General features: G+C 33.2%; 1 protein-coding gene and 1 long non-coding RNA gene across 5 annotated transcripts; one reads left to right on the forward strand and one right to left on the reverse strand.

Annotated features, from left to right (window-relative positions):
* Nucleotides 1-1,646: 1,646 nt before the first annotated feature.
* On the forward strand, nucleotides 1,647-25,734 carry P5cr-2 (Pyrroline-5-carboxylate reductase-like 2). 3 transcript variants are annotated; one of them, XM_090115852.1, is made up of 7 exons: nucleotides 1,647-1,788; nucleotides 14,853-14,936; nucleotides 15,484-15,554; nucleotides 21,284-21,466; nucleotides 23,020-23,232; nucleotides 24,372-24,573; nucleotides 25,587-25,734. In XM_090115852.1, exons 1-7 carry the CDS (start codon nucleotides 1,779-1,781, stop codon nucleotides 25,664-25,666), a joined length of 843 nt encoding a protein of 280 aa, XP_089971978.1. In that variant the 5' UTR covers nucleotides 1,647-1,778; the 3' UTR covers nucleotides 25,667-25,734. The 3 variants fall into 3 exon arrangements, with proteins under 3 accessions (XP_089971978.1, XP_089971979.1, XP_089971981.1); XM_090115853.1 differs by lacking the exon at nucleotides 1,647-1,788 and adding an exon at nucleotides 11,641-11,711; XM_090115855.1 differs by lacking the exon at nucleotides 1,647-1,788 and adding an exon at nucleotides 14,420-14,480.
* On the reverse strand, nucleotides 6,846-8,689 carry LOC149897904 (uncharacterized). Of its 2 annotated transcripts, XR_016458114.1 has the most exons (3): nucleotides 8,461-8,689; nucleotides 7,839-7,943; nucleotides 6,846-7,199 (listed from the first exon to the last, which is right to left on the reverse strand). It is a non-coding gene; the product is annotated as an uncharacterized LOC149897904 (long non-coding RNA). The 2 variants fall into 2 exon arrangements; XR_016458113.1 differs by lacking the exon at nucleotides 8,461-8,689 and having other exon boundaries at nucleotides 7,839-7,985.
* Nucleotides 25,735-25,751: the final 17 nt, after the last annotated feature.

Raw genomic sequence — 25,751 nt, forward strand, 5'->3', positions numbered from 1 at the left:
TCCTGGCGTATTTTCCTGGCGTATATAATTTTTCCTGACGTATAGAAATTTTCCGATCTTATGGAAATTTTCCTATCTTATAGAAATTTTCCCGACTTATGGAATTTTTCCTGACTACCACAATCAACACAGCTACTGTTTTAACAATTAGGGTGCTTTTGTATATAGCATGTAGATACCTATAGCATGTGCTATAGGTACTGTTACTGAATGCGTTTGATATCCACCACTCATATTCATTTGATGCATATAGCTTGGCACTGGTGGAAACGGTTTCAACTAGTTTCAACTAATATAATATGTTTTTGATTTATACCTACTCAGTAACACTAAACACACATGACACAGGTAAGAAAACTCATATTTTACGCAGGTGAAACCGCGAGGACCAGCTAGTTTCAAATAAATCTGTTCGGGTAGTAAGAACAGCTAATAATTTTTATAAGAGATCGTAAAGAATGCATAATTACACTAAAACATCAAAATAAAGATACCTAGTAGAAAATAATTCTTCAAAAGCATTTCAAAAGCTATTTAATCCTAATCCTAATTTAATCCTAATTATAATGATAGGTAATGTTTTAATTGTGTTACTAATTAAAACATTACCTATCACTAATTAATATATTATGTAAGTACCAAGGTAATGTAATTGCTCATTTAATTTTTTAAATTATATTTAAATATAATTATATCATAAATTTCTATTTTTCTAGAATGTACACAACGTAACGTCTACAACTATGTAAGTACTTATAAAATGCATAACTTTTGCCGCAGTTGTTAAAAGCTAAGTAGAGCCATAGACTAATTTTAGATTCTATTAGTCCATGGTAGAGCTACAATTAATCTTAGAGATAATTTACCGAAACCAACGTCTTCAGATATTACCTATATAAATATCTGTTGTTCACGACATATTATATTAGAACTAATCGCCTGGTAGATCAACTTCATTGTCGATGCAAAATTCAGAATTTGCACCGGTTTATCAATAACAATATTGTAAACAAATTGAAAGTATTTATCGTCTAATGACCAAACCCATTTGAAGTCGACATCCTGACGACCGTATTTACCAGATAACATTATATTATAATTACTGACTCATATTATTTACATACAGACAGTATACAAATCACACTTTTTTTTTAAATTTCATAAAATAAGTCTCCTAATTAAAATAAAACATTGGAAATAAGTACTTTTTAATTATTCGTTGTTAGTTAAATTATTGCAAAAGTTTTTTATTGGTTAATATAATAATTCTATTAAGCGACAAATTGAATTATAAAGTAGGCACTAGGCACCTATAGTCTACAGATCAACATCTATTTATAACATTTTAAAATTCTTATTATGATGGTGAGGGCTGACGCTTCCTCCAAAATAGAAAAGTAAAATTCATGCGATCGTCATAAAAGCGAATGCGTTTTAAACTCCTCGATTCAAAGTAAATAATTTTAAAATGACCATACAAACATTTACTAGGATAAAGCATCACAATTATACAGCATAAATAGCTAAATGAATATTAATTTTCCGCGTATGACTGTTTTACCTACAGTACCAATATGACATCGTATTTTATGGGAGTAAAGTGGACGTTAACGCATCCAGTGTTTCTGTGATTACGCACGTATACACTAAAATAATGCATTATTGTTATATCATATTTATTTATAAGTGAAAAATTTATATTATTCAAGAAAAATTTATGAATAAGTGACAAATTTTTAGTTTTTATATTTAATCTGTGATAGTGAATATTTTTCAAAATGATTAAGTGTGAGTATGATTTTTAATCTGTATTTTAATATTATTGTATTGGAAAGTTATTTCGATTAGATGTGTTAATTATTAGATGTGCTTTGTTTTTACCCGACTGCCAAAGAAGGAGGGTAATGTTTTTCGAGTGTATGTAAGTATGTATGTATGTCTTTTCCTTTGTGACCACCTGTAGCCTAAACGGCTTGATGGATTTTGATGTATGAGGTATCGTTAGATTTGTCTTGATTACGGGAGTGTCATAGGATACATTTTATCCTAAAAGTCCCACGGGATAAAGACATAATAATATTTTTTCTAAATTTCCCTTTAAAAAAATATGTATGCGGTATCATTAGATTCATTTCAATCACTCTTTTTTTAGTGTGCAGTCGGGTATTTTGTTTTTTTAATAATTTACTTGTTAGATGCTTTTTCATATAATATAGGTACGGTTTATGTCGATAGATACTGGTTTATTAAAATGGCATTTAGTTTACAAATTTTGTAATCATATACCTAATTAGTTATTATGTAAAAGCATTTACAAATTTTCCGATTTTTTAAAAACTGTTTTTACTTCGTTGAGCAAATTTAAATAGAGATTTTGTGCAATACCTTTCTTATTTTCAATATAATATGATTATAATATATTTTGATGGAATAGAATTTATTTACCTAATGTTGATTAAAATCAGTATAATATATCTGAAATAATTTATATAAAACGTGAGGTCAAAGATCTAATGCATCTACGATGCACACGCAGATATAGGTAATATTATGACTTTGAACTGAGGAAGACGCAGTTTTATGGAAAAATGTTTTTAAGACTATATTCATTATTATATTAAGTATTCACTGTTTGTATTATCCTTCCTCATTTTTCATAATACCTAGGTAAATACATTTATGGGAAAAGGCATAGTTATTGTGGTTAAGCGCAAAATGGGTAGAAAATAGGTACTAATTTTATTCATACATAGGTATGTACTTAGCTTAGTAATTACTAAAAGTCTTAGCTAAAAGTGATTGATTTGCAATTTTCACATACAGGTATGTCATTCGTTGACCGTACTCTTTAACTAATGGACAGTTAAGATTAGATAACGAACCGTTTATATTTGTAATAGATATACGTTAATAATGTCATTACCATATAAAACATACCTAAGTGTTGAACATTTTATTATAAAAATGTTTTACCAGCAATATCGATCATAAGACTTTCCTCTGGTATAAAATTTCCTAATGTATTTATGTATTTGTTTAACACGGTGCTTGTTACCAAATTACACGAAAACAGCTCTACCCGTTTTGATTGATTTTATTGTGGAAATAGATCGGACACCGACACTTATATATAATATGTAGGTATAATATGTAGGTACACATTATTATTTACATTATAACTGTATGAACAACGATTGCCGAGTCAGTAGGTAATAAGAAAAAAATATATACATATTTGTGCAGCATGCATTTCATCAAAGATAAAATAATATAAGTAGAGACTATTTAAAAATCAAGACCAACGATAAGATAGAGACGTGCTCGGTTGAATTAATTAATTTTTATATACCTACGATTATATTTTATACTTACAATGAGATTTAAGACCTTAAATGGTTTATTTTCAAGTTTTACTTCAACTTTATCTACTGAAAAGTTCTCTAAATTGCCTAGAAAAACGCAAATGATATTACCAAAGGAAAACAATACGTTACTTATATTTATTTATTTTTATTTATTTATTTTACTTTATTGCATTGAATAAATTATATTTATTGATATAAATAATACAGAAATGCACGAATCAATTAGGTACTTATAGTACCTACAGTAAACAGTGTCGCAAGATCACGTTGGCCTTGTAAACGATATGTTACTACTTACTAGTATATTAATTATGAACCTATATAATGCATATAATCTATATGTTGTTTAAGTACCAACTAACTCGTACTTTGATTATAAGCACAATAGTTAAATAAAATTATTAAAATCGAATCTGTACTCTTAACTTAAAAAGCCAAAGGAGTGGAGCTAATAAAATACATTCTACTTACAAGTTACACAAAAATCAAAACGTATACTTAAGTAAATAAATAATAAAAAACCATTTAGCGCACAATTATACCATAAAGTTAAAATAACGAAATTGAAAATAAAAAACTTGTAAGTTGATTGAATAAAGAAAGAGTTCTGTAATAATTCTTAGTAAGTAAATTACATATTTACAAAGCATTTTTTTTGTGTGGTGTCTCTCAATGTTAGCCAGAAGGGCTTCTACATTTTAATGCGGACGCGTGGGTGAACTGAAGGTTCACCCTGGTAGCGACATGCGCAAGGGCGTCCCCCCTTGATGGGGATCTCGAACCTCGGCTTGGGCTGTCGCTTGAGGGGAGGAGGCCGGAAAGGCCCTAGTCGGAAGGGATTTACCAAGCATTGGAATGCCATAAACCTAAAAATAAAATAAAATAAAAAGCGTAATAAAAAGTTTTACATCTATAATTGCCCGGCATGAGACAAGTGGCAATTGAAAATTATTAATGGTACATGCAGTGAATTGGCTACAAGGTTACTTTGATATCCATCATACTAATATTATAAATGCGAAAGTTTGTGAGTATGTATGTATGGATGTTTGTTACTCTTTCACGCAAACGCTAATGAACCAATTAAAATGATTTTCCCGACTTATGGATTTTTCCTGACTTATAGAAATGTTTGCGGCAAAGAGAAATTTTCCTCACGTATAGAAATTTTCCTGGCTTATAGAATTTTTCCCGACTTAAATAAATTTTCCTGGCGTATATAATTTTTCCAGACTTATACAAATTTTCCTGACGTATAAAAATTTTCCTGGCTCATATATTTTTTCCTGACGTATAGAAATTTTCCGAACTTATGGAAATTTTCCTTTCTTATAGAAATTTTCCTGACTTATGGAATTTTTCCTGACGTATAGAAATTTTCCGGACTTATGGAAATTTTCCTTTCTTATAGAAATTATCCCAACTTATGGATTTTTCCTGGCGTGTAGAAATTTTCCTGGCTAATAAACATTTTCCTGACTTATACAAATTTTCCTTATCTTTATAAATTTTCCTGACGTATAGAAATTTTCCTCGTTAATAGAATTTTCCTCGTGTATATAATTTTTCCTGACGTATAGAAATTTTCCGATCTTATGGAAATTTTCCTATCTTATAGAAATTTTCCCGACTTATGGAATTTTTCCTGACGTATAGAAATTTTCCGGACTTATGGAACTTTTCCTTTCTTATAGAAATTTTCCCGACATAGATTTTTCCTGGCGTATAGAAATTTTCCTGGCTTATACAAAATTTCCTGACGTATAGAAATTTTCCTTGTTAATAGAAAACTTCCTGGCTTATAGAATTTTTCCTGACGGATAGAAATTTTCCTGGCTTATTGAAATTTTCCTCACGTATAGAAATTTTCCTAACTAATAGAATTTTTCCTGGCGCATAAAAATTTTCCTGACGTATAGAAATTTTGCTGGCTTATAGAAATTTTCCCGACGCAAAGAAATTTTCCTGACGTATAGAAATTTTCCTGGCTTATAGAATTTTTCCTGACGGATAGAATTTTTCCTGTCTTATCGAAATTTTCCTGACGTATATAAATTTTCCTTGTTTATAGAAATTTTCCAGCTTATAAAAATTTTCCCGACTTATGGAAATTTTCCTGACTTATAGAAATTTTTCTGTCAATCGAAATTTCCCTAACTATTGTTAAAATCATTTTTCTAATCTTCCTAAAATTGGAAATTTTTACGACTGATTAAAGTACTACCAACCACCCACCTATTCCCACCCACATCCCGTACGCTATGCTCTCTATCCACAGGCCGCGCGTGCGCAGAATGGCTCTGCAGTATCTGCATAGCTAGCGAACGTATAAACTCGCCCGGTCATTGGGCGCTTTCACCAGGGCCCTGGAATTATGGAATTATTATTAATTTCATGAACAATATCATCATCATCATTTTTATTGAAAACAATATTCATATATTTTTCTTTGCCCGCGGATTCCCCTGATGTTAAATTCGCATTAGTATGAGTCGTTTCACCGTTGTCAAAAGTTACCCATGGCGTTGTCACATTAAAACGAATAAACACACTTTCGCATTTATAATATTACTAGAGGTCCAAAAGGTAGCCTATGTCCTTTCTCGGGTATCAAAATATCTCCATACCAAATTTCATGCAAATTGGTTCAGTAGTATAGGCGTGATTGAGTAACAGACAGACAGATAGAGTTACTTTCGCATTTATAATATTAGTATGGATTATATCTATCAATTAATTTATATTCTTCAAAATTATGTTGAAACGGTGGGCGGTGTTGTATAAAAAGTTTCTCTAACTATTTTTGATAAAAACGCGATACATAATTAACTACACAGATAATAGAAATAAAACAAATGTTCCAATGCAAATTTTAATTACTTTGAGTTATGACGGTGTAACTAACTTTCTTACTAATTAATGTTTATAGATCGATCGATGTGAATTAATTTCCTTATTAAAATAAAAAATTTGAATGGCAAAAAATTTAAGCAGAAATAAAGTTGTAGTTTTTTAAACGTCATTTTTATTTTGTGCATAATAATTATTATTATTAAAATCACTACATAGTATAAAACGAAGTCGCTTTCTCTGTCCCTATGTATGCATACATTTTTGAAGTGAAAACTTCTTTAGCGGCGTTGGGTATAAAATCTTAAACTCGCGTCAGGACACGTGGCCTGATCGAAAAAGCGTTGACGGATGTTTTTTTTTTAGCCCTTATATTCCATGCGTAAGACGGATACCATTCCAAAATATCAAACATTCTGAACGTTAATAATCAAGTTTTCACTTCTGCCGGCACTCCCGGAGTGCAACCCGTCTTTTTTTTTAAACTACGCAACGTATTTTGATGCGGATTTTTAATAGATAGAGTTATTGAAGAGGAAGGTTTTAATATATGTCGGCGAAAGGTGTAGAATGTGGATCTATTTTCAAGCTGTGGGCGTTGCGTTGGGTAATCGAGCAAAGAAACACCTCTAACTCAAACATTTCTTTATTTACCACCGATTCGGAATGCAGTATCTACAGAGAAGAACCGGCAAGAAACTCCATAGTTGCTCTTTTAAATCATGTCAGTTTTACAATACAGTCATTTCTAATACAATTACTTGGTATTACAATATTATGACCACTAATAAAATAAATATCACAAATAAGTTATAGTAAGCTCGTAATAGATGTGCACTCGGCAACGGTCGGCGAACGAATGACCCGAGTCGTGCGCGCGCGCTGCTTTATATCGGTTCGCCGTTCGTTATTTTTTAAAGCTTCGACGGTGGCGCCGTCACGGCCATTCTGACATACGCTCGTCCTCGAGCGACTTCTGAGCACCTGGGAACAAGACAATTAAAACAATGTGCTGGTCCGGCAAGCCCTTCAGCAACCGTGCTAGTCCGGAAATCTCTCCAGATTTCCCTCTAGCGTGCCAGTCCGGAAATCTCTCCAGATTTCCCTCTAGCGTGCCAGTCCGGAAATCTCTCCAGATTTCCCTCTAGCGTGCCAGTCCGGAAATCTCTTTAGCTTACTGCGCTAGACCAGATTTCCCTATAGCGTGCTAGACCGGATCTGCAATCCCTATAGCCGAGTTATTGGACCGGACTCCCTTCAATAACTCGCTCTCTCTTTTTTTTTGCACCATTCTTTTTGCTCTCCTTTTTTTTTGCATCATTCTTTTTGCATCATTCTTTTTGCATCATTCTTTTTGCATCATATTTTTGCATCATTTTTTTTTGCATAATAATTTTTTTTGCATAAATTTTTTTGCATAATTTTTTTTTTAAGGATTATTTTTTTTCCTTCTTTTCTTTTTTTTTTACACAACAATATTAAATCCAAACTCACGACTCTCTCCACTCTCTCCACTCCTCGGCCATACTGACAATCGTACGTCCTCGTACGTCCCTTCTTGTTTTACAGCACTACGGTATTTCATCCCGGGATTAGACAACTATACCGCTCGGCCATACTGACCTTACAGAACACCAACAACATCCACATAACATAGACACGACGCTCGCTCACCACAAATGAAGGCTCAACTACCGTGGACTGCAACCCAGATAGCACGCACAATTCCTGCAATGAAATCATTACCGTTACAATAATCCACGTTACAAACTTTTATTTAACTTTTTACACAAGTTATCTCCGATACAGTCATACTTGCGTCCTCGTACGCCATAATATCTCACACTACATTACTACGATAATTCATTTTCATTTTTTTTTTGTCTAAATAACATCCATCCTGCCTCAGCCTACACTGACCTTACAGGGTTTCCACACTGCCCCGATCCTACTGACCGGTCAGAACACACATGTACTATCCTGGACCTCATGCCAGATAGCATATCACTTTCTTCTAATAAACGACATTACCGTAGTAATATTGGAATATTACGTAAATGTGTGTTGTGTGGACACAACACACATTTACTTCGTACAGCGTACGAGTAAACAGATGTCAGTATGCTACTGGTCAACTATGAAAACTGAAAACAGAGTGTTGCCGCAGCAAATCAGTAAAACGGTACGCGACCGTATCCTCAACGTTTGTGCTGCGTCATCGTGGCATCGCGTCATCGAGCCGTACCATTGGCCGCTGATGATGCTACGTTGCTCCATATGCTACGCAACCGCTGCGCCGTACTGTTAACTGCCTCGCTTCTAAACGCTGTGTCGTAAAACGCTCTCTGTAATTTAGCTAATTAAAATCAATCTGACATTACCTGTCGTTAATTATGATCATTGACTATAGCGCAAAAATTACAATATCTAAAAAGTTTAAAACGAATAATTCGTAACTTAACCGCAAAAAAACAAAATTTCGACTAACTCAAAAAGTGGCAAAAGCTTGTTCTCAAATGTGGTTAAAATTCCTTAACGGTATGTTAACTTTTGAAAACTCAACTTAAAACAATTGATAAGTGTAGGCTTAAACTCATCTGTGAATCTCATATCGAACGGTAAAAGGGCTGAGCTAAATTTTAGTTTCAACGTAATAAGAATGTACTGCTCAACAACTACTGTACAACTACCTAATTGATGTATTCAGTTGATGTCAAACTGCAGCTTGTCACAAAAACTAGATATTATCAAGGAATTACATTAAATGCACACAATGTAAATCGATTATACTATCGAATACTCCACGTTTAGGATTTGCGTTCTTATATTTTGAAGCTACAAAATAACCTTCAAAAAACCTGGATAGATTTTTTTCTTTTCTCTATTCAATTAAACAGACATTATATTCTGACTACAGTATGTAAACTGTAAATGCGCGATTAACCTTGAGATTATTTTCAGTTATTTTTTTTTTTTAAACTATCGTAATATTTAACGGACCCTTACGTTGATGGGATAGTTAAGAGTTTTTTTTTCTCTTTTTTTTTAAAGCAATCAAATTACATACTAAAACCGAATCTAGACCCGTACTCCAATCATAACGTTTATCTTACGCCAGATGTTTATTTGAACACACGATAATTATCTGTGACATTGTATTATGAACTGCCTAAATAGGGCCTTAATAAATTTTCTAAGTAAAAATTCAAAACGAAATGCCTCGATTTATCTTTCATTCGATCAAACTAAGTCTGCCACATTTCATAAAACTGCATATTGTAAAAACTGTATACTGTGAATTGTTCACGACTTAATATTTTTTTTTATTTATTTTTTTTTTATAAAGAAATGACCTCAAATATCACCCTAAATAAAACCTACGAAAAGTTTATTAAACCTCTAAGCACTAGTTAACGCATTGCTTTTCGTTTTTAATCGAATGGCAATAAGGCTGTCTTTGTGTAGCAATTAATTGCTATTTGTCAAGGGTATAGTCTAAATAAAAACTAACGCAGGTAGTTCAAGAAATGAATGCGGGTAGTCAAGAAACTAACGCGGGTTGTTAAGAAACTAATTTAAAAGTAATTCGCATACTGTTTTTTGTTCCGATACACGGACAAGTGAATGTTTATTGTTTACGTTCGATTGAAGTATCTGGATGCAGTGTACAAATTATTGCGCTTTCTTTCTTTAGTGTTAGCTCACAAACTAACCAACATTAAAGCAAGTCGTTACTTAATTCATCTTGAAGTCAGTGCTTACGCCGCGAAGTGTTTTTTTTTTTTTTAAATAACGTGAATTACCTACTCAAGTAAACGTGTCCCTGAATAAGTGAAATACAAGTCACACGACCTAGGTACTGATAATAATTTATCACTGCGTAACTAAGATGGGCTAAATGTAATGGAATAAGATTTAACTAACTACAAAACCGTAAAGCAATATCGCACGGCCTAATAATAACATCACTGCGTGAATAAGTCGAGTTAAATGCAATAAGATTTAACTATACACTGGTCTTGTAGGTTACAACTTTTAACAAAATCTGTACGGCCTGTAAATCAGCGCTGTTTTTATGCAGCATTTAGCTGAGGCTGTGACGATTTTCCTCAATTAATTTTAAGATAAATTTTGTTTTTGGCAATAAATTTCTTTTTCTTTCAAATAAGTTACTACATTTTAAAAACCTTACTTTCTTTATCTAATTGCACACTCAAAGTGAAATGTTATCTACTGACCGATTTCTTACAAGAGAACATCAGAAACATAGTAATAAAAATAGTACGACTGACCAGATTCACCAGCACTTAGCCTCATACATGTGCCGAGTGGCAGCTGCCAACGCGTCGTTTCGTTACACCATACGGTCCTCTGCCATGAACCACACGGCTTGTAGGCGCACCGCCCGCGCCACTGCTACTGCGATAACGCTGCGATGCCAGACTTGTGAAGTCATGATGAAGCGCTGCTCTCGATGATACGGGGTCCATACGAGCACATAACGAGCTCTCCCTTTGTCACCGGCTGCTCAGTGACACGTATGCTCGTAGAACTGTAGGATGCCTCTTCCCGTTGAAACTGGATCGAAGTGCCACGTGGTTGCGGCATTTTGTCTTTTAATCAGCGCACGCATTAATTATATCCAGGTTATCGCCACGTGCTTTCTCATTTGCTCGATTTGATCCCAATTCTGATGTCGGCGAAAGGTGTAGAATGTGGATCTATTTTCAAGCTGTGGGCGTTGCGTTGGGTAATCGAGCAAAGAAACACCTCTAACTCAAACATTTCTTTATTTACCACCGATTCGGAATGCAGTATCTACAGAGAAGAACCGGCAAGAAACTCCATAGTTGCTCTTTTAAATCATGTCAGTTTTACAATACAGTCATTTCTAATACAATTACTTGGTATTACAATATTATGACCACTAATAAAATAAATATCACAAATAAGTTATAGTAAGCTCGTAATAGATGTGCACTCGGCAACGGTCGGCGAACGAATGACCCGAGTCGTGCGCGCGCGCTGCTTTATATCGGTTCGCCGTTCGTTATTTTTTAAAGCTTCGACGGTGGCGCCGTCATATATAATTTATTGGGTTTTAGACAAAGCGGGCGAAACCGCGTTCGGAAAGCTAGTTTAAAATAAAAGTAAAATTTTGTGAAGTAAAATTTGTTGAAAATAATCAATTTTGTATCAAACATTCATGGCATCTAACAGAGAATTTTTTTTTAATCTGTCCATTTGTTCCTTGTAATAGTGCGAATAGCGAAACAAGCAAACCCTTCAGCTGTTTATACTAGGAACTGATAAAACATAATTGCAAAATAAAATATAAAAATCACAATATTAATCACTAACATTGAAATAATAGTCACACAAAAAATCGATCGAACGAATATAGTATTGTCTGATAAGCCGATAACCTCTTGAAGTGTTCAGTCTAAACGAACACACACTTTGTGACACTCGTCATCAGAACTAGTGCCAAACACTGTAAGTTATTATTTATAGATTATTTACGCAATTTGTTTGACGAATTTGTGCTCTTATTTTGAATGAAAATTTCTGGTAAATTCGGTTTGAACTCAAAATATAGTATAGAAACGTATTTTGTTTGTTAACTTACGATGTTATAGGTACCTGTGGTACCTACTACCACAGGCTAAAAAATGTGTGCGTGTACTAGTGTACACACGTAAGAAGTGAAACTTCTTTATGACCTTATTTTTCAAAAAATAATATTCTATGTGCAACTTTACAGAATTTATACGTCGAATCACGCGTGGTAGGGATGAGAAAAAAATGGCACGTAACGGAAAAATGTCACGCGTAACGATAAATGTTACACTAAATTTTTTTCCAACCCCAAAAGAAGTTTCACTTCAATAATAATATACTGCTACTACTTGACTGGAGTCAATATCTGTGCCAATCACTACATAGTATAAAACAAAGTCGCTTTCTCTGTCCCTATGTCCCTATGTCCCTTTGTACGCTTAAATCTTTGAAACTACGCAACGGATTTTGATGCGGTTTTTTTTAATTCAAGAGGAAGGTTTATATGTATTATAACATCCATTAAATAGTGGAGAAGTACTGTTATTTTTGAGGTTTCTAATGTGATGTCGTAAAAAATTACATTTTTTCCACTTACATTGCAAACGCAGGCTGAACCCTACGAGTTTTATCAAAATAATGTACTAAGTATTATCACAGTATTACCATTATTTCCTACAGTAAGGAATCGCCTTTGATGTCGCGCGATGCCGCCGCCAGCGTAGGTACTTACGCTGCCACACGAAAATACGCTAGGGTTGCAACAAATGGGAAATAAAACAATTGTGATTATTAATATTATGATGAAATCTTTATTCATATGTATATTCAAAATAATTGCGATTATTAAATCTGATGTAATTATTTGTTCATAAATATATAATTACAGATATTGCACTGCTAAATATTATTTACGTGGACACTTTATTTTTGGATGTTCTTAATTGTATATTATAACATTTAACTAAGTAATGCATTCGCATTGGGATGTACAATCTGATTAGAAAATAATGAGGACAACATATATATATATATATAGCTTTGATTTTAATTCAACAGATACAATTAATACAATCTTTCTGAAATATTGTTTCCTTCTGGGATTTCAATGTAGATTTACATCCGTAAACCGAACAGTTTGTGCGCGCCATAATAGAATATGTAAGTACCTATGTATATAAAATTATTACACAAAAAATACGACTGCGTCATCCTTTCGCACTAGGTAAAGCAAACTAAGCGTGTTCGCTTTACGCGGCCCGCGTCGCCCGACCCCCGCCAGTTCCCCTCCGTTTCTCTGCACAAGTACATTCGTCGCACTACTGTAGGAAATAATGGTAATACTGTGGTATTATACACATTGAAAAGGTCTACAGAAAAGTCCGCGATGGTATATGTCTATCTCTTATGGATAACCCACAATAACGTTTTTTTGTCATTTACTTTTTACGACAAATAATGGCTAATTTTCGAAGCGATTTTAACCAATACAGCATTAATCCTTAACGAATGAAATACCTTGAATACATTGTTCATTTAATATAGATCTATATGGCGCTTTACACCGTATGATTTAAGTGAATATTTTCGAAGATATTACAGATTTAAATATTGCGGGACGTAGCGTTTGCGGCGGTACCGGCCGGCCGCCCGGCTATCTATTTTATACCCGTGCGAAGCCGGAGCGGGCCGCTATGTTTTTATATACAACGTTCACAGTTTTTCTGTAGTGTATTTAGTATCAGCATTGCACCCGTGCGAAGCCGGGGCGGGTCGCTAGTATTATCTATAAGTAAGCAATATTAGTTTTAGTGTATGTAACTACCAATTTATTCATTACATTTATAATTTTGGCAAAAGATTTTCCTAAGGAACAATTTTAACAGGTTGTGTGTGTTTGTTTATCAATAACATGTATTAAATTATTACTCTTAGTCTTATACAACAATTAATTTAAGGAACAATTTTAACAGTTTGTGTGTGTTTGTTTATCAATAACATGTTTTAAATTATTACTAAGACTACAATTATAATTTATCCGTTTACTTTTTAACTTAGTTTAAAAGGAAGAATTTAATCGTGAAGTTACAGAAAATTACTAGCAGGCCGATAGGCAATAATTATGATGTATTCATTCATTTATTAATCGTAAAAGTAGATGCAAGTATCATCATTTTATATTTTGATAATCGATTAAAATTTCCTTAGAATTGAACAATGAACCTCTTTAATGCAGATTTTAATATGACTTACAAGATAAAATAAGTTATTATTAACTATGTAATAAGTAATTAAAATATACGTACATTTGAATTAAATTATAGATCATAAGTATAATGAGGTTATCATGTAATTCTGGGCGAGTGAATAAATTTTTTGAATTGTCAAAATCCTTGTCAAAATATATGAATTGGTAAGTTACAAAGAGTTGAGACAGCAAAGTAATACACTAGTAATTTATCATTCATTGGAATATAAAAAATCTGTCCTATTACTAGGTACCTATAAATATATTTTATACTAAATCTTTTTACTATTATAATATTTGATTTATTTACAAGATAATCACAGAAGATTACTTTCTAAGACGCGTAATAATATGATAAAAGTCGTTAGATAAGGGAATAATAGAAGAAGATTTTTAGTATTTATGTAGTACCTTGCATTATACGAGTAGCATCGTGCAAGATATTTAGTTATTTTGGAGTAAGTTTCATATTATTTATTTATTTAATGTAGAATTTTAAGTTTTTGTTACACTGTGAATAGAAGTAGGTAAAGGTAGAAAACCTACAGGTTTAAGGGGAAAATTTTTGTTGGCTTGAATACGATTTTTTTTGAATAATAAAAAAGGGATAAAAAGAAAACACTTCCATGATATTGTAATTTAAAATCGAAACGTTTATTCTGTAAAAAATCTAAGAAAAGCAATTTGTTCAAAAATATTAAATCATTTCAAGCTATTTGTTAAGCTATCTATATCAGTCTATATTATCTCTATATGATAAAAACGTCCGATTTCTGTTATTATAGCAACAATTTAAATTAGGTAATTAATTATTATCATATTATTTTCAGTATCATTACAAGAAGCCATGAAGATCGGATTTATTGGAGGCGGCAGATTGGCGTTTGCGCTGGCCAATGGATTTATATCTGCAGGTAAATTGAATGAAAGTGAAATATCTTTTATTAACTAAAAACTATATTACTAACTTAACTAATATTAATTTACATTTTCATTTACCTACATTCATAGGTATGAATTAGACATTTTAAATATTGGTATCAGTTTTTTAATCATTTAAGTAAATAATGAATTTGGCCCTACCGCCCTAGTTCCTGTTAATTGATCTATCAATTACTTCTAAGTAATGAATAAATTAATTCAGCTGCAACATTTAATTTCAAAATGTATTTCTATTCTTTGAAATACAATTTAAATGAAAACAAAGTATGTTTCTACACAAATCTATAAGTTTTACAAGGTTATTTCTAAGTAATGTACACCAAACACTTTTGATATTAAACATTTTTACAAGCATGCATATTTTGCAAATAGTTAAGTATTTTAAGTACACCAAGAATGAATTTTTGAATTTACTAGACAGTACAAGAAAAGCTTTCCTACATTAAACACTAGATGGCGTTGAATTCAATCCGACATTTTGCCGTTATCAAATAATTATCCCCCCGTTTGTAATTCCAGGATTAGCAAAACCAGATGAAATCACAGCTAGCGTACATCCTGCGGATTTGGCCAGTGCTGAGGCTTTTAAGGTATTATTATTGAAATAGGTATAGATTATATTAGAGACTAGCTTCCGCCCGCGACTCCGTCCGCGCGGATGTGGGTCTTCGCGTGGATGGTTTATTTCTCCATTTTGAGTAACTCTGACAATAACATCTTATAAATATCTATTGGACCCAAATACGGCTATGCCTATAATAATACCCAACGTGTGTTCGCGGTTCTACAGAACAACGTCTATGGATAAAACTGAAAAATTAAGATTATTTTTTTTCTATGTATTTTTCCAGGATAAAAAGTATCCTATTTTAGGGCGTATTCAGAAAGAAAGCTTGAAAACCCAACAAGTTTCAACAAGTTTCAACAAACTTGTCGGCGCCGATCAGCGCTTATAAGCGCATGTTCATATATTTTCCTGCGCGGGTTACCAGCGCTTATAAGCGCCGATAAGCGCTTATAAGCGCTTATAAGTTTCAAGCTTTCTTTCTGAATACGCCCTACGCCCAGGATAATAAGGTATAATTATACCAAGTTTCATCGAAATCGAACCGTTAGTTTTCATGTGATGTCTTCACATACAGACAGACAGACAGACAGACAAAAATTTTTTTAATCACATATTTGGGTTTGGTATCGATCCAGTAACATCCCCTGCTATTTATTTTTTCAATATTTTCAATGTACAGAATTGACCCTTCTACAGATTTATTATATGTATAGAATAGATATTGTTACGATTTTATTAGAGATATTGTTACGATTTATTTCAAATACAAAAAAATAATATGTCTATTGCGTTAATTATTTTTTCACTAGCAAGTCAGTAGGTGAACTTATTTATTTAACCCGGGCCATTAGAAATGGCTTGTACTACTTAGATTTATTTTATAAAAAATTTAGTAGGCAATCTTTGTGAATCAAATATAAGTATTTTATAAGTTATCTAAAATAGTAGAAGGTAGAGCAACTAGCACATTTTATTCCTTAGTTGTTAGTAGCGCAATTCGTTCATAATATCTATACTAATATTATAAAGCTGAAGAGCTTGTTTGTTTGAACGCGCTGATCTCAGGAACTACTGGTCCGATTTGAAAAATTCTTTCGGTGTTAAATAACCTATTCATCGAGGAAGGATAGAGGCTATATGGGTCATTATACAAAAATGGGGTAACTTTTGAGGATATTTTGTTTACTATATTTTTTATATCAGATTGTTACAAATTAGGGTGTATATGATAGCTAATCTAATGAATATATTGTTCCAAATCGGGCCAGCCACTTTTTTAAATAGATTGTGAGATATTTTAAATTTTCTGGATTTGGCCTCCAGGGGACTGACGAGGCTAGCATGGTACTGATAAAAAACTATAACTTGTAATATTCTTAAAGAAATTCAATGAAAATTACTACAAATCTCTCAGTTTTAATAATGGCACATGTCTTTTACGTACTTAACATGTTTAAAAATGATAATTAATAATATGTGATACTGGGAAAAACAATGTCTCAATTTTCAAAACAGCCTTCTGACATTTAACGCAACGTGAATATTCTTACTCTCTTACTTAACTTTTACTACTTTGAATTAGTTTTACTTGATATTTTAAGTAATTCACAAACAATAGAAACAAAAAAACGGCCAAGTGCGAGTTGGACTCCTAACAAACCTATTGTTTATTATGTTTGTAACTTAAAATTTACACTTTTAGCAATTTTTCCTTTATCTGTGTTATAAGACGTTGCTATTTACCGAGTAGAAGTAAACTATAGTAGACTGTATACACGGCAAGCATCCTGTGTGTTTTTTTATTCCCTTGCGAATATTGAATTTTGTGGAAATTTGCAGTATTAACGGATGTAGGTATCTTTTGATTGCGTTGCGTTATAAGTTTGATTTTTTTACAGCCCCAAGGGTTCTTAATCTTGAGTATCCAATATAAATTTCAGATTGATACCTCCACGCGTTCCAAAAAAACGTCTTAACAGACAAACGGACAACAAAGTGATCCTATAAGGGTTCTGTTTTTTCCTTTTGAGGTTCGGAGCCCTAAAAATCTACCAATATTTATGTTAAAAGTACTAATTATTATAAAATTAAAAACCAAAGGCTCGAATGAAAGTCTCATCTGAGTTTTCATAAGAGCCCCTTGACATTTTTATAATGTCATTAAGTATATTAACTAACTTTTATGTTATTTTGAGGTAATTTTACTTCACAGTATTATACGTATACGTATTTATCTGATAAATATAAAAAGCTATGCCCTGAAAGCATCAAAATCAATAATTAAAACAAAATAAGATCTTTTTAATAAAATTATTAGTAGTTTGTTTCAATAGCTCTTTTCTTTGCTACTCTTTTTTAAATGTTTCTTCCCTAGTCAAATTCAGTTTCTTTTAGCGTGGCGCATGATGTTTTTAACTGAAATATAATATAGAAATGCTTATACCAATAGCAATCAAGATAAAAGTTCTCAAAAATGATAGAGTCATCAGTACTATGGGGCCCCGTCAGTCCTCTGGCGCGATATCTGACAAAGGACTGATGCCAGCGGATTGATGAAAAGGGACTTAATATGAGGTTATAATCACAAATTAGGTTTTTTTGCCTAATTTCTAATATCAACAAACTATATTTTTACAAATCATAGTCAACCATTTATAAATGAAAATAAAAATCGGATTAACAATAAAATAACGACTCACCATAGGACTGAAATGTTGACTGGCGCAGCAAGATTTTAGAGGACAAACACAACCCTAGCGCTGGTACAGTTATGACGGCCGTCAAAATATGCGGTGCACAAGTAACTTCATTACCAACATTAATACTTAGACAGGGATTTGACCTCGACTTGGTGATATTTAGCGAGAATTTCGAATTTAAAAAACACACAACGGACTGACTAGTGAAAACGATGACAAAGTTTAATTTTATTTTTTAAATAAAATGGAAAACATTGCGTTATGAAAGTTGTAGTATATAATACTATGTACATCAAAGATTGTAGTGAATTAGTAAGTTTTCTTAAATCGATGATAATGTTTAAACGATAGTCACTTGATTGTTGGTTTTCGGAGTTGTGACATGCCAAAGTACTGACGTTTGAGGTATTAATTTATTATTTTTATTCATTTGTATTTTAAATAAAGAAGTGAAATTGAGTGACCAAATAAAGGACGCTTCATTGTTTTAAAATAGATTGTTATTTGAATAAAATATAATAAGACTTTGTTTAAATTGGCTGATGACATCGAGTTACCCCATTTTTGTATAATCACCCATATATCATCACGCTAAGACCAACAGGAGCGGAGCCACGCGGGTGAAACCGCGGAGCGCAGCTAGTACCTATAGTATAATTATAAACAATTATTGATACAGAGATATCATTTTGCGTCACAAATCCTTGACTTTGTGTGCTCTCATTTGATATTCTAGCGTGTTTAGATAAAGTATTATTTACATTCGTGATTGTTGTATAAATAATAAATATCTTCATATTGGAGTAACGAAGACTTTATGCGAACATTATTATTGCGAATATGACATTTTTATAATAAACTAGCTGTGCCCCGCGGTTTTACCCGCATTGCTCCGCTCCTGTTGGTCTTAGCGTGATGATATAAGCCTTTCTCGATAAACGGGCTATCTAACACCGAAATTATTCTTCAAGACGAACCAGTAGTTCCTGAGATTAGCGTTTCAAACAAACTCTTCAGTTACATAAAATTAAGTATAGATTCCCTTATAAATTCATATATGTAAAATTTGAAATATCCGATTAAGTTTTTTGACTCTATCCATCTATCATTATTTAGTGCCTAGCACTAATTGTACAAATTTCTTCAAAAATTACAGATTCACCTCGAATTATAGGTAATATAGGTAAAAAATACTAAAAATAAAACTCAATAACAGCTGAACTGATTTTATTAAAATAAATAAAATAAAGTAGTTTATTTAAGTTTAAATACATTTCTTATAATCTATTTGAAAAGGAAGTAGAGAAACTGTAAAGATCGCAAATATTAAAGCTGGCTGGCTGTATTGATTGAACTCGGTGTGAACCTTGAAACGTGGAAACAAAGGTCACAAACAGGACTAACGTAGACATGTAAATTATGCAATTTTATTTAACATTTCGTATCAATAAAGTTTCTAGTTGTAATTATTTATTTATTTAATTATTTATTGCACACACAAAAGAAATAGAGACACATAAAGTACAGGTAAGAGGAAAACAAAGTGTACAAACGGTGGCCTTATCGCTAGGTAGCGATCTCTTCCAGGCCACCGTAAGTAGGTAATATGTAAGGATAGACGTTAAAAGGAGGTGGGTGAGCAAAAAAATAAGGCGTTAGGGAGAAAGAAAGAATAATTATAAATATTCAATGTATATAATATATATCACATACAAAAAATACATAGAAGAGAGAGAGAAAATATAATTATAAATATTAAATAAATATAACATATAGAACAAGTATATAGTAGTAGGTATATAACAAAGACGAAAATGAGGTAAGGAAATAGAGGAAGGAGCTAAGCAAGAGAAAGATAGTGTGATTTAAGAAGGTGTTTAAAACTCCTTAAGGATTGCGCTTGACGTACTTCTAGTGGAAGTTCATTCCAGAGTTTGGCAGCACGAACAGCAAAGGAATGACCATAAAATTTGGTGTTCGTGACAGGGACACGCAAAAGTAAAGTTTTGGAAGGACGAGGGAAAGGAGAGGTAAAGAAATCAAATTTATCTTTGAGATAGTGAGGAGCTTTAGGATCAAACAGGACAGAGAAAAGAAGATGAAGGATGTGGGAGTTACGGCGGAAGCGGATGGGAAGCCAGTTGAGTTTTTTGCGATAGTCTGACACGTGGTCACACTTACGCAAGCCAAAGATAAAGCGAATGCAAAAATTCTGAAGGCGTTCAAGTCGACTCAACTGGACTTCGGAAAGATCAAGGTAGGAGGAATCAGCATAATCAAGGTGGGAAAGGAGAAGGGAATGAGCTAGCATTATTTTTGTTGGGATAGGCAGAAAGTTGCGCAGGCGCCGAAGTGAGCTAGCGGAAGCAAACACCTTCCTACTAACCTCCTTCAGATGAACATCCCACGACAGGGTCTGATCCATTAAAATACCCAAGTTTTTAACGTGGGTACTGTAACCGATCTGTATGCCATCCAACAAAACATCCGGAAGAGTTGCCCAATCAATCCTTGACACGTATGACGCACTCCCAATGATAATTGTCTGTGTTTTAGATGGATTAAGTAGTAGTAATTATGGTTACGGTGTAGAGATTTTAAACACTACATTAGCTATTTCCCGTGACTTCGCCCGTGATCTTTACTCTATCCTGCTAAAAAAATTTGTAGTAACGGAAAATAATATGGAAACAAGTTGTAGCAAAACAAACAGAACAATACAATTAAACAATACAGGAAAAATTGCTGTAGCTTACTACTCACTCTGTAGTTTTATATTGAACAAACATAAATTTCCCATTAGGCATTTACACGTACATTAATTTCAATTAAATTCTTATAGTTATTTATCACTAGCGGTCCGCCCCGGCTTCGCCCGTGGTACATATTTAAGTTTTCTCTACATAAAAACCATCCTCGTACTTCAAGGAATATAATAAAAAAAGAATTATCGAAATCGGTTCAGCCGTTCTCGAGTTATGCGCTTACCAACACATTTTGCGATTGATTTTTATATATAAGATTCCATCTTACTAGAAACTATTTTTTCCAGGGTCTAGGCGCAACAGCCCTCTTCGAGAACAAACCAGTGGTCGAGCGATCAGAAGTAGTCATAGTGTCCGTGAAGCCAGATGTAGTTGGTCCAGCGCTGAAGGAGATCAGGGATCTGCAGGCTTCGAAGAATAAGCTGTTCATCTCAGTTGCTATGGGTGTATCGATAGCTAGTATTGAAAAGGTGAGGATAAAATTAAGTGTAAGGAAACATAAAGGCTGATTAAATTAAAATTATCTGTAATATATTGTAGTTAAGAAGATATTATAATTATGAAATCTAAGAACAATTTTTTAAATGTAAATTGCGAAGCCGATACATACACTTCGTTAAAAATATTAACGTGATAACGTTTTTAAAATCGTTTTAGTCGGGTGACATGTTCAGAAACTTGTGTCACACCAAAACCTCACGAGCGCGATCGCAGGTATAACGAGAGAGAGACGGACCGATCTCCCGTCTCATCTCAAGCGCTGCCACTGCATTATGTTATCACGTAAACATCTCGATCGTAAACCTACTTTACAAACAACCAATTTTTTTAATATTAAAAGGTGTTGCTTATGTGTTTTGCTTGCTTTGCTATAATACTAAGTACCCAGCAGAAAAAGGAAACAATAAAGAAAAAATCACAAATATTGCATTAACTTAGTGACTGTTTCTTTTTATAAAAAATATAAAGATTTAAGAAAATATCCAGAGCAATTTATTTCGTTAGCCCTTTTGAAACAAGATGCGGTTTTAAAATCAATAAGTTGATCTTAGATGAAGTTTTTTGAAATGGATAGAGTGGTTCTTGTCTAGTACATACCTATATCATAAACGGGTGAAGCTGCGTACACAAAGCTAGTATAGTATAATAATGATTATTATATTTCCACATTGAGTTACTATGTACTACGTACTAGAGAGGGCATCACTACTGCACTCTTTGTAACACGAGTTAGAGTTAATCGTCTCAAACCAATATTAATTATTAATTGTTACGTTGATTGGTTTTAATTGATAAGTTTATTCATATTTTTTTAATAAGATAAACAATATTTATTTGTTACATTGATTCGTTTTCATTTATAAGTAATAAGAGGCAGAATATCTACAAAGTGTACGACTCACTAGCCGCGCCGCGCCGCCGTGCTTGTCGCACAGATTTTGAAAGAAAGAAGAAAGAAAGAAAAAACATTTATTTCTAGAAAAAGGTACACACACAAGAAGAAAACACAAAATAGAAGAAGAAAGAAAGTACGATACATAATAAAATTAGACATAAATTAGACGCCATGTTTGTTGAGAATCTGGTACTGTGTGTGCACTGCATTTCCAGAAAAGGGTCTTGACTCAGCTTTCTGCCATAATCGCAGCAAGCTGCGACTACAGCGCTGGTATTCTGTCAAGACCGAATGGAGGGTGTTCTTTCGACTTTCCACTGATTTGCTACAATAATAAAATAAATAATAAATACATAACTAATACAAATAATAGATATTAATAAATAAATAAATATGAATATGCATTTAAATGATAAGAGATGTATGTAATAAATAAATAAATAAATAAATAAAGAGATGCGGTGTTGATTGGTTGATTGGTGCTTTAAATACTATGCAGTAACTACTGTTCTGCCAGAAGTAGATGCTTTAACTTTTGTTTAAAAGTGATTTTGGATCGAAGTTGACGCAGAGGTGTTGAGATTTTGTTCGTGGTGTCCTCTCTATAATACCTCAATGTATTTCCAGGTGCTCCCCCCCGAAGCTCGTGTAATACGAGTGATGCCCAACACCCCAGCACTAGTCAAGCAAGGTGCTGCTGCCTTCAGCAGGGGTTCCAGGGCTACAGCTGATGATGCCAAGGTCACTACAGAGCTGTTCAAGGCTGTGGGCACTTGTGATGAGGTGCCGGAGTACCAGATGGATGCTGTGACCGCTTTGAGTGGCAGTGGGCCGGCTTATGTAAGTACTTTTGTACATTTTTTGAAACTAATAAATAAATTTTTCATTTTTTTTTTATTAAAGCTTTCCGCCCGCGGCTTCGCTTCGCAAAGAAAAACCCGCATAGTGCACGTTCCCGTGGGATTTCCGGAATAAAACCTATCCTATGTTTTAATCCAAGTTACCCTCTATATGTATTCTTAATTTCATTGTATTCGGTTCAGTAGTATTTGCGTGAAAGAGTAACAAACACACACATACACATCCATCCTCACAAACTTCATTTATAATATTGGTATGATAGGATAATATGATAGTAGTATTAATTTTTGCTAGCTGTGCCTTTTCTATAGCTCATGTATAATTCTGTCGTATATAAATTTAAAGTTTCATCCAAATCCAGTAGTTTTTTTTTTTCATGAAAGAGTAGGTAGGTTAGGTACTCCGTACGTATTTTGTAGTAAAACGATTACAGTAACAATTGTAAGTTTTTTGACGAACCTATAATTTATACCAATGTTTTGCTCTTTAATTACATGTAATCAAAAGCTCGCATTGCAATTTCTAAGAATTATTTAAAGGTTTTAAGTCAATCGTTGTACCATTCTACACCTGCCACTGCTGCAAATTGCATTGTCTCTACATAGAAACTTAATTAGGTACATAGCTATAATGTAATATAATATTTAGTAAATACTTTATCATTACACAGTATGAAACAAAGTAGTTATCGCTATCTGTCCGTCCCATTATTAAATCTTTATAACTGCGAAACGAACTTTGATACGGCTTTTTTAGTAGATAGAGTGATTCCCGAGAAATGTTTTAGTTATTAGGTTTTATACAAAGCCAAGCAAAGTGGAAAGCTAATATTAATGCTCTACCTGGCATTTCTTGTTATATACATGGTCATAAACATTTGTAAGTGTTATCTTGAAAAGGAAAAAGAAAAGCATTCATAGTTTAAAAACCAATTGCACAATTTTTTTTACACTTATTCTGCTATACACATTTTAACCATTATTTATTTATTTATTTGAATTATATCAGATAATTGTTACTTTTGTAAAAAAAAAAAACATTTTTTTAAAATAATTTATTAATAAAATATGTTTAGAAAATTAGATATGAATAACTATGTATATACTATTTTTTTTCAGATCTACATGCTAATAGAATCTCTAGCGGACGGCGGTGTCCGCTGCGGTCTGCCCCGCGACCTGGCCTTACGTCTCGCGACACAGACCACCCTGGGGTCAGCTGCCATGCTGAAGGATGGAGGGCATCCAGCGCCTATGAAGGATAATGTCACTTCCCCTGGAGGGTCCACGGCTGAGGGCACGTATCATCTGGAACAGAATGGTGAGTTTTGTTAGAAAAAAAATATTTTAGTTTACCATCAAGTGAACTATCAACTCGATTGCCTGTTTGACATAAAAAAGGAAGAGACAACTATTTGATATTTTTAGTTTTATAGGATTAAACTAGCTGTGCCCCGCGGTTTTATCCTCCCTCCCTCCGCTCCTGTTGGTCGTACTCGTGATAATATATAGCCTTCCTCGTTAAATGGGCAATGGGCTGAGATTAGCGCGTTCAAACAAACAAACAAACTCCTCAGCTTTATAATATGTATTAGTATAGATTAAATTATAAATATTTGAAAATATGTACAAAAACATCGATCACGATGCGGTTCTCGAACCCGCGTCTTTTGTCTTGAAAATCAAATTGCTGGTTCTTTAATAGTATGTAATGCCCTTTTTATTCGGTTATATGTGTGTAGGGAGTAAATATATTTTAAGCATTGAGGTGAGAACTATCTAGGTCTGTCGCAGAAGAATTCCAACCATCATTAAAGCGGCTCGACGGAACACAGTGGGGTTTTAGTCGGTAAGAATCCGACATAACCCACAGCTCCTTCCCCGGGGGCCGTCGTTGTCTTTGGAAGATTTCCCCACTTAAAAAAAATGGTCTGTAAGGCATTGCTAAAGCAAAATGTGTTTCTGTAAGTGGCAAAAGCTCGTAAACCGTATTCCGTAACCGTATGTAATTTTAAAATGTATGTACCTCTAAATTGCACATGAATGCAAAATATAATAAAAGCGCATCCTGACTCGAGTTTTTATAATCTTCTGCAGTATAACTTGTTTAGAAGTGGTATAAATATTAAAAACTTAATACAGATAATGAAATAAAATGTATAGAGTCCGTTTTTGTGTAGAATCTACCTCTATGTCAATCATAGATAGGATTCAGTATAGTTATACAATATACATATATTTAGAAAAATTTAAAACGAGATATTGTATCTATGTTATAATGCACTGAAAGCTTATTAACTATTAAGAATATTCATGTAACTTTTTTATTTACAGGTTTCCGATCAGCAATCATCGGAGCAGTAATGGCGGCTGCGAACAGATGCAAAGTTGTGAATGAAACTTTAAACAAATAAGATCATTGTTATTGAAAGCACAAATATTGTTAAGAGGACGTAGATAAAATAAATTTTATTTTCCGTTACTCAATTTCGTTTTATT

Source organism: Colias eurytheme, chromosome 24, assembly GCF_061535395.1.
Source record: "Colias eurytheme isolate Ceu_HAF_F1 chromosome 24, ilColEury1 Martin Lab GWU primary, whole genome shotgun sequence".
Lineage (NCBI taxonomy): Eukaryota > Metazoa > Arthropoda > Insecta > Lepidoptera > Pieridae > Colias > Colias eurytheme.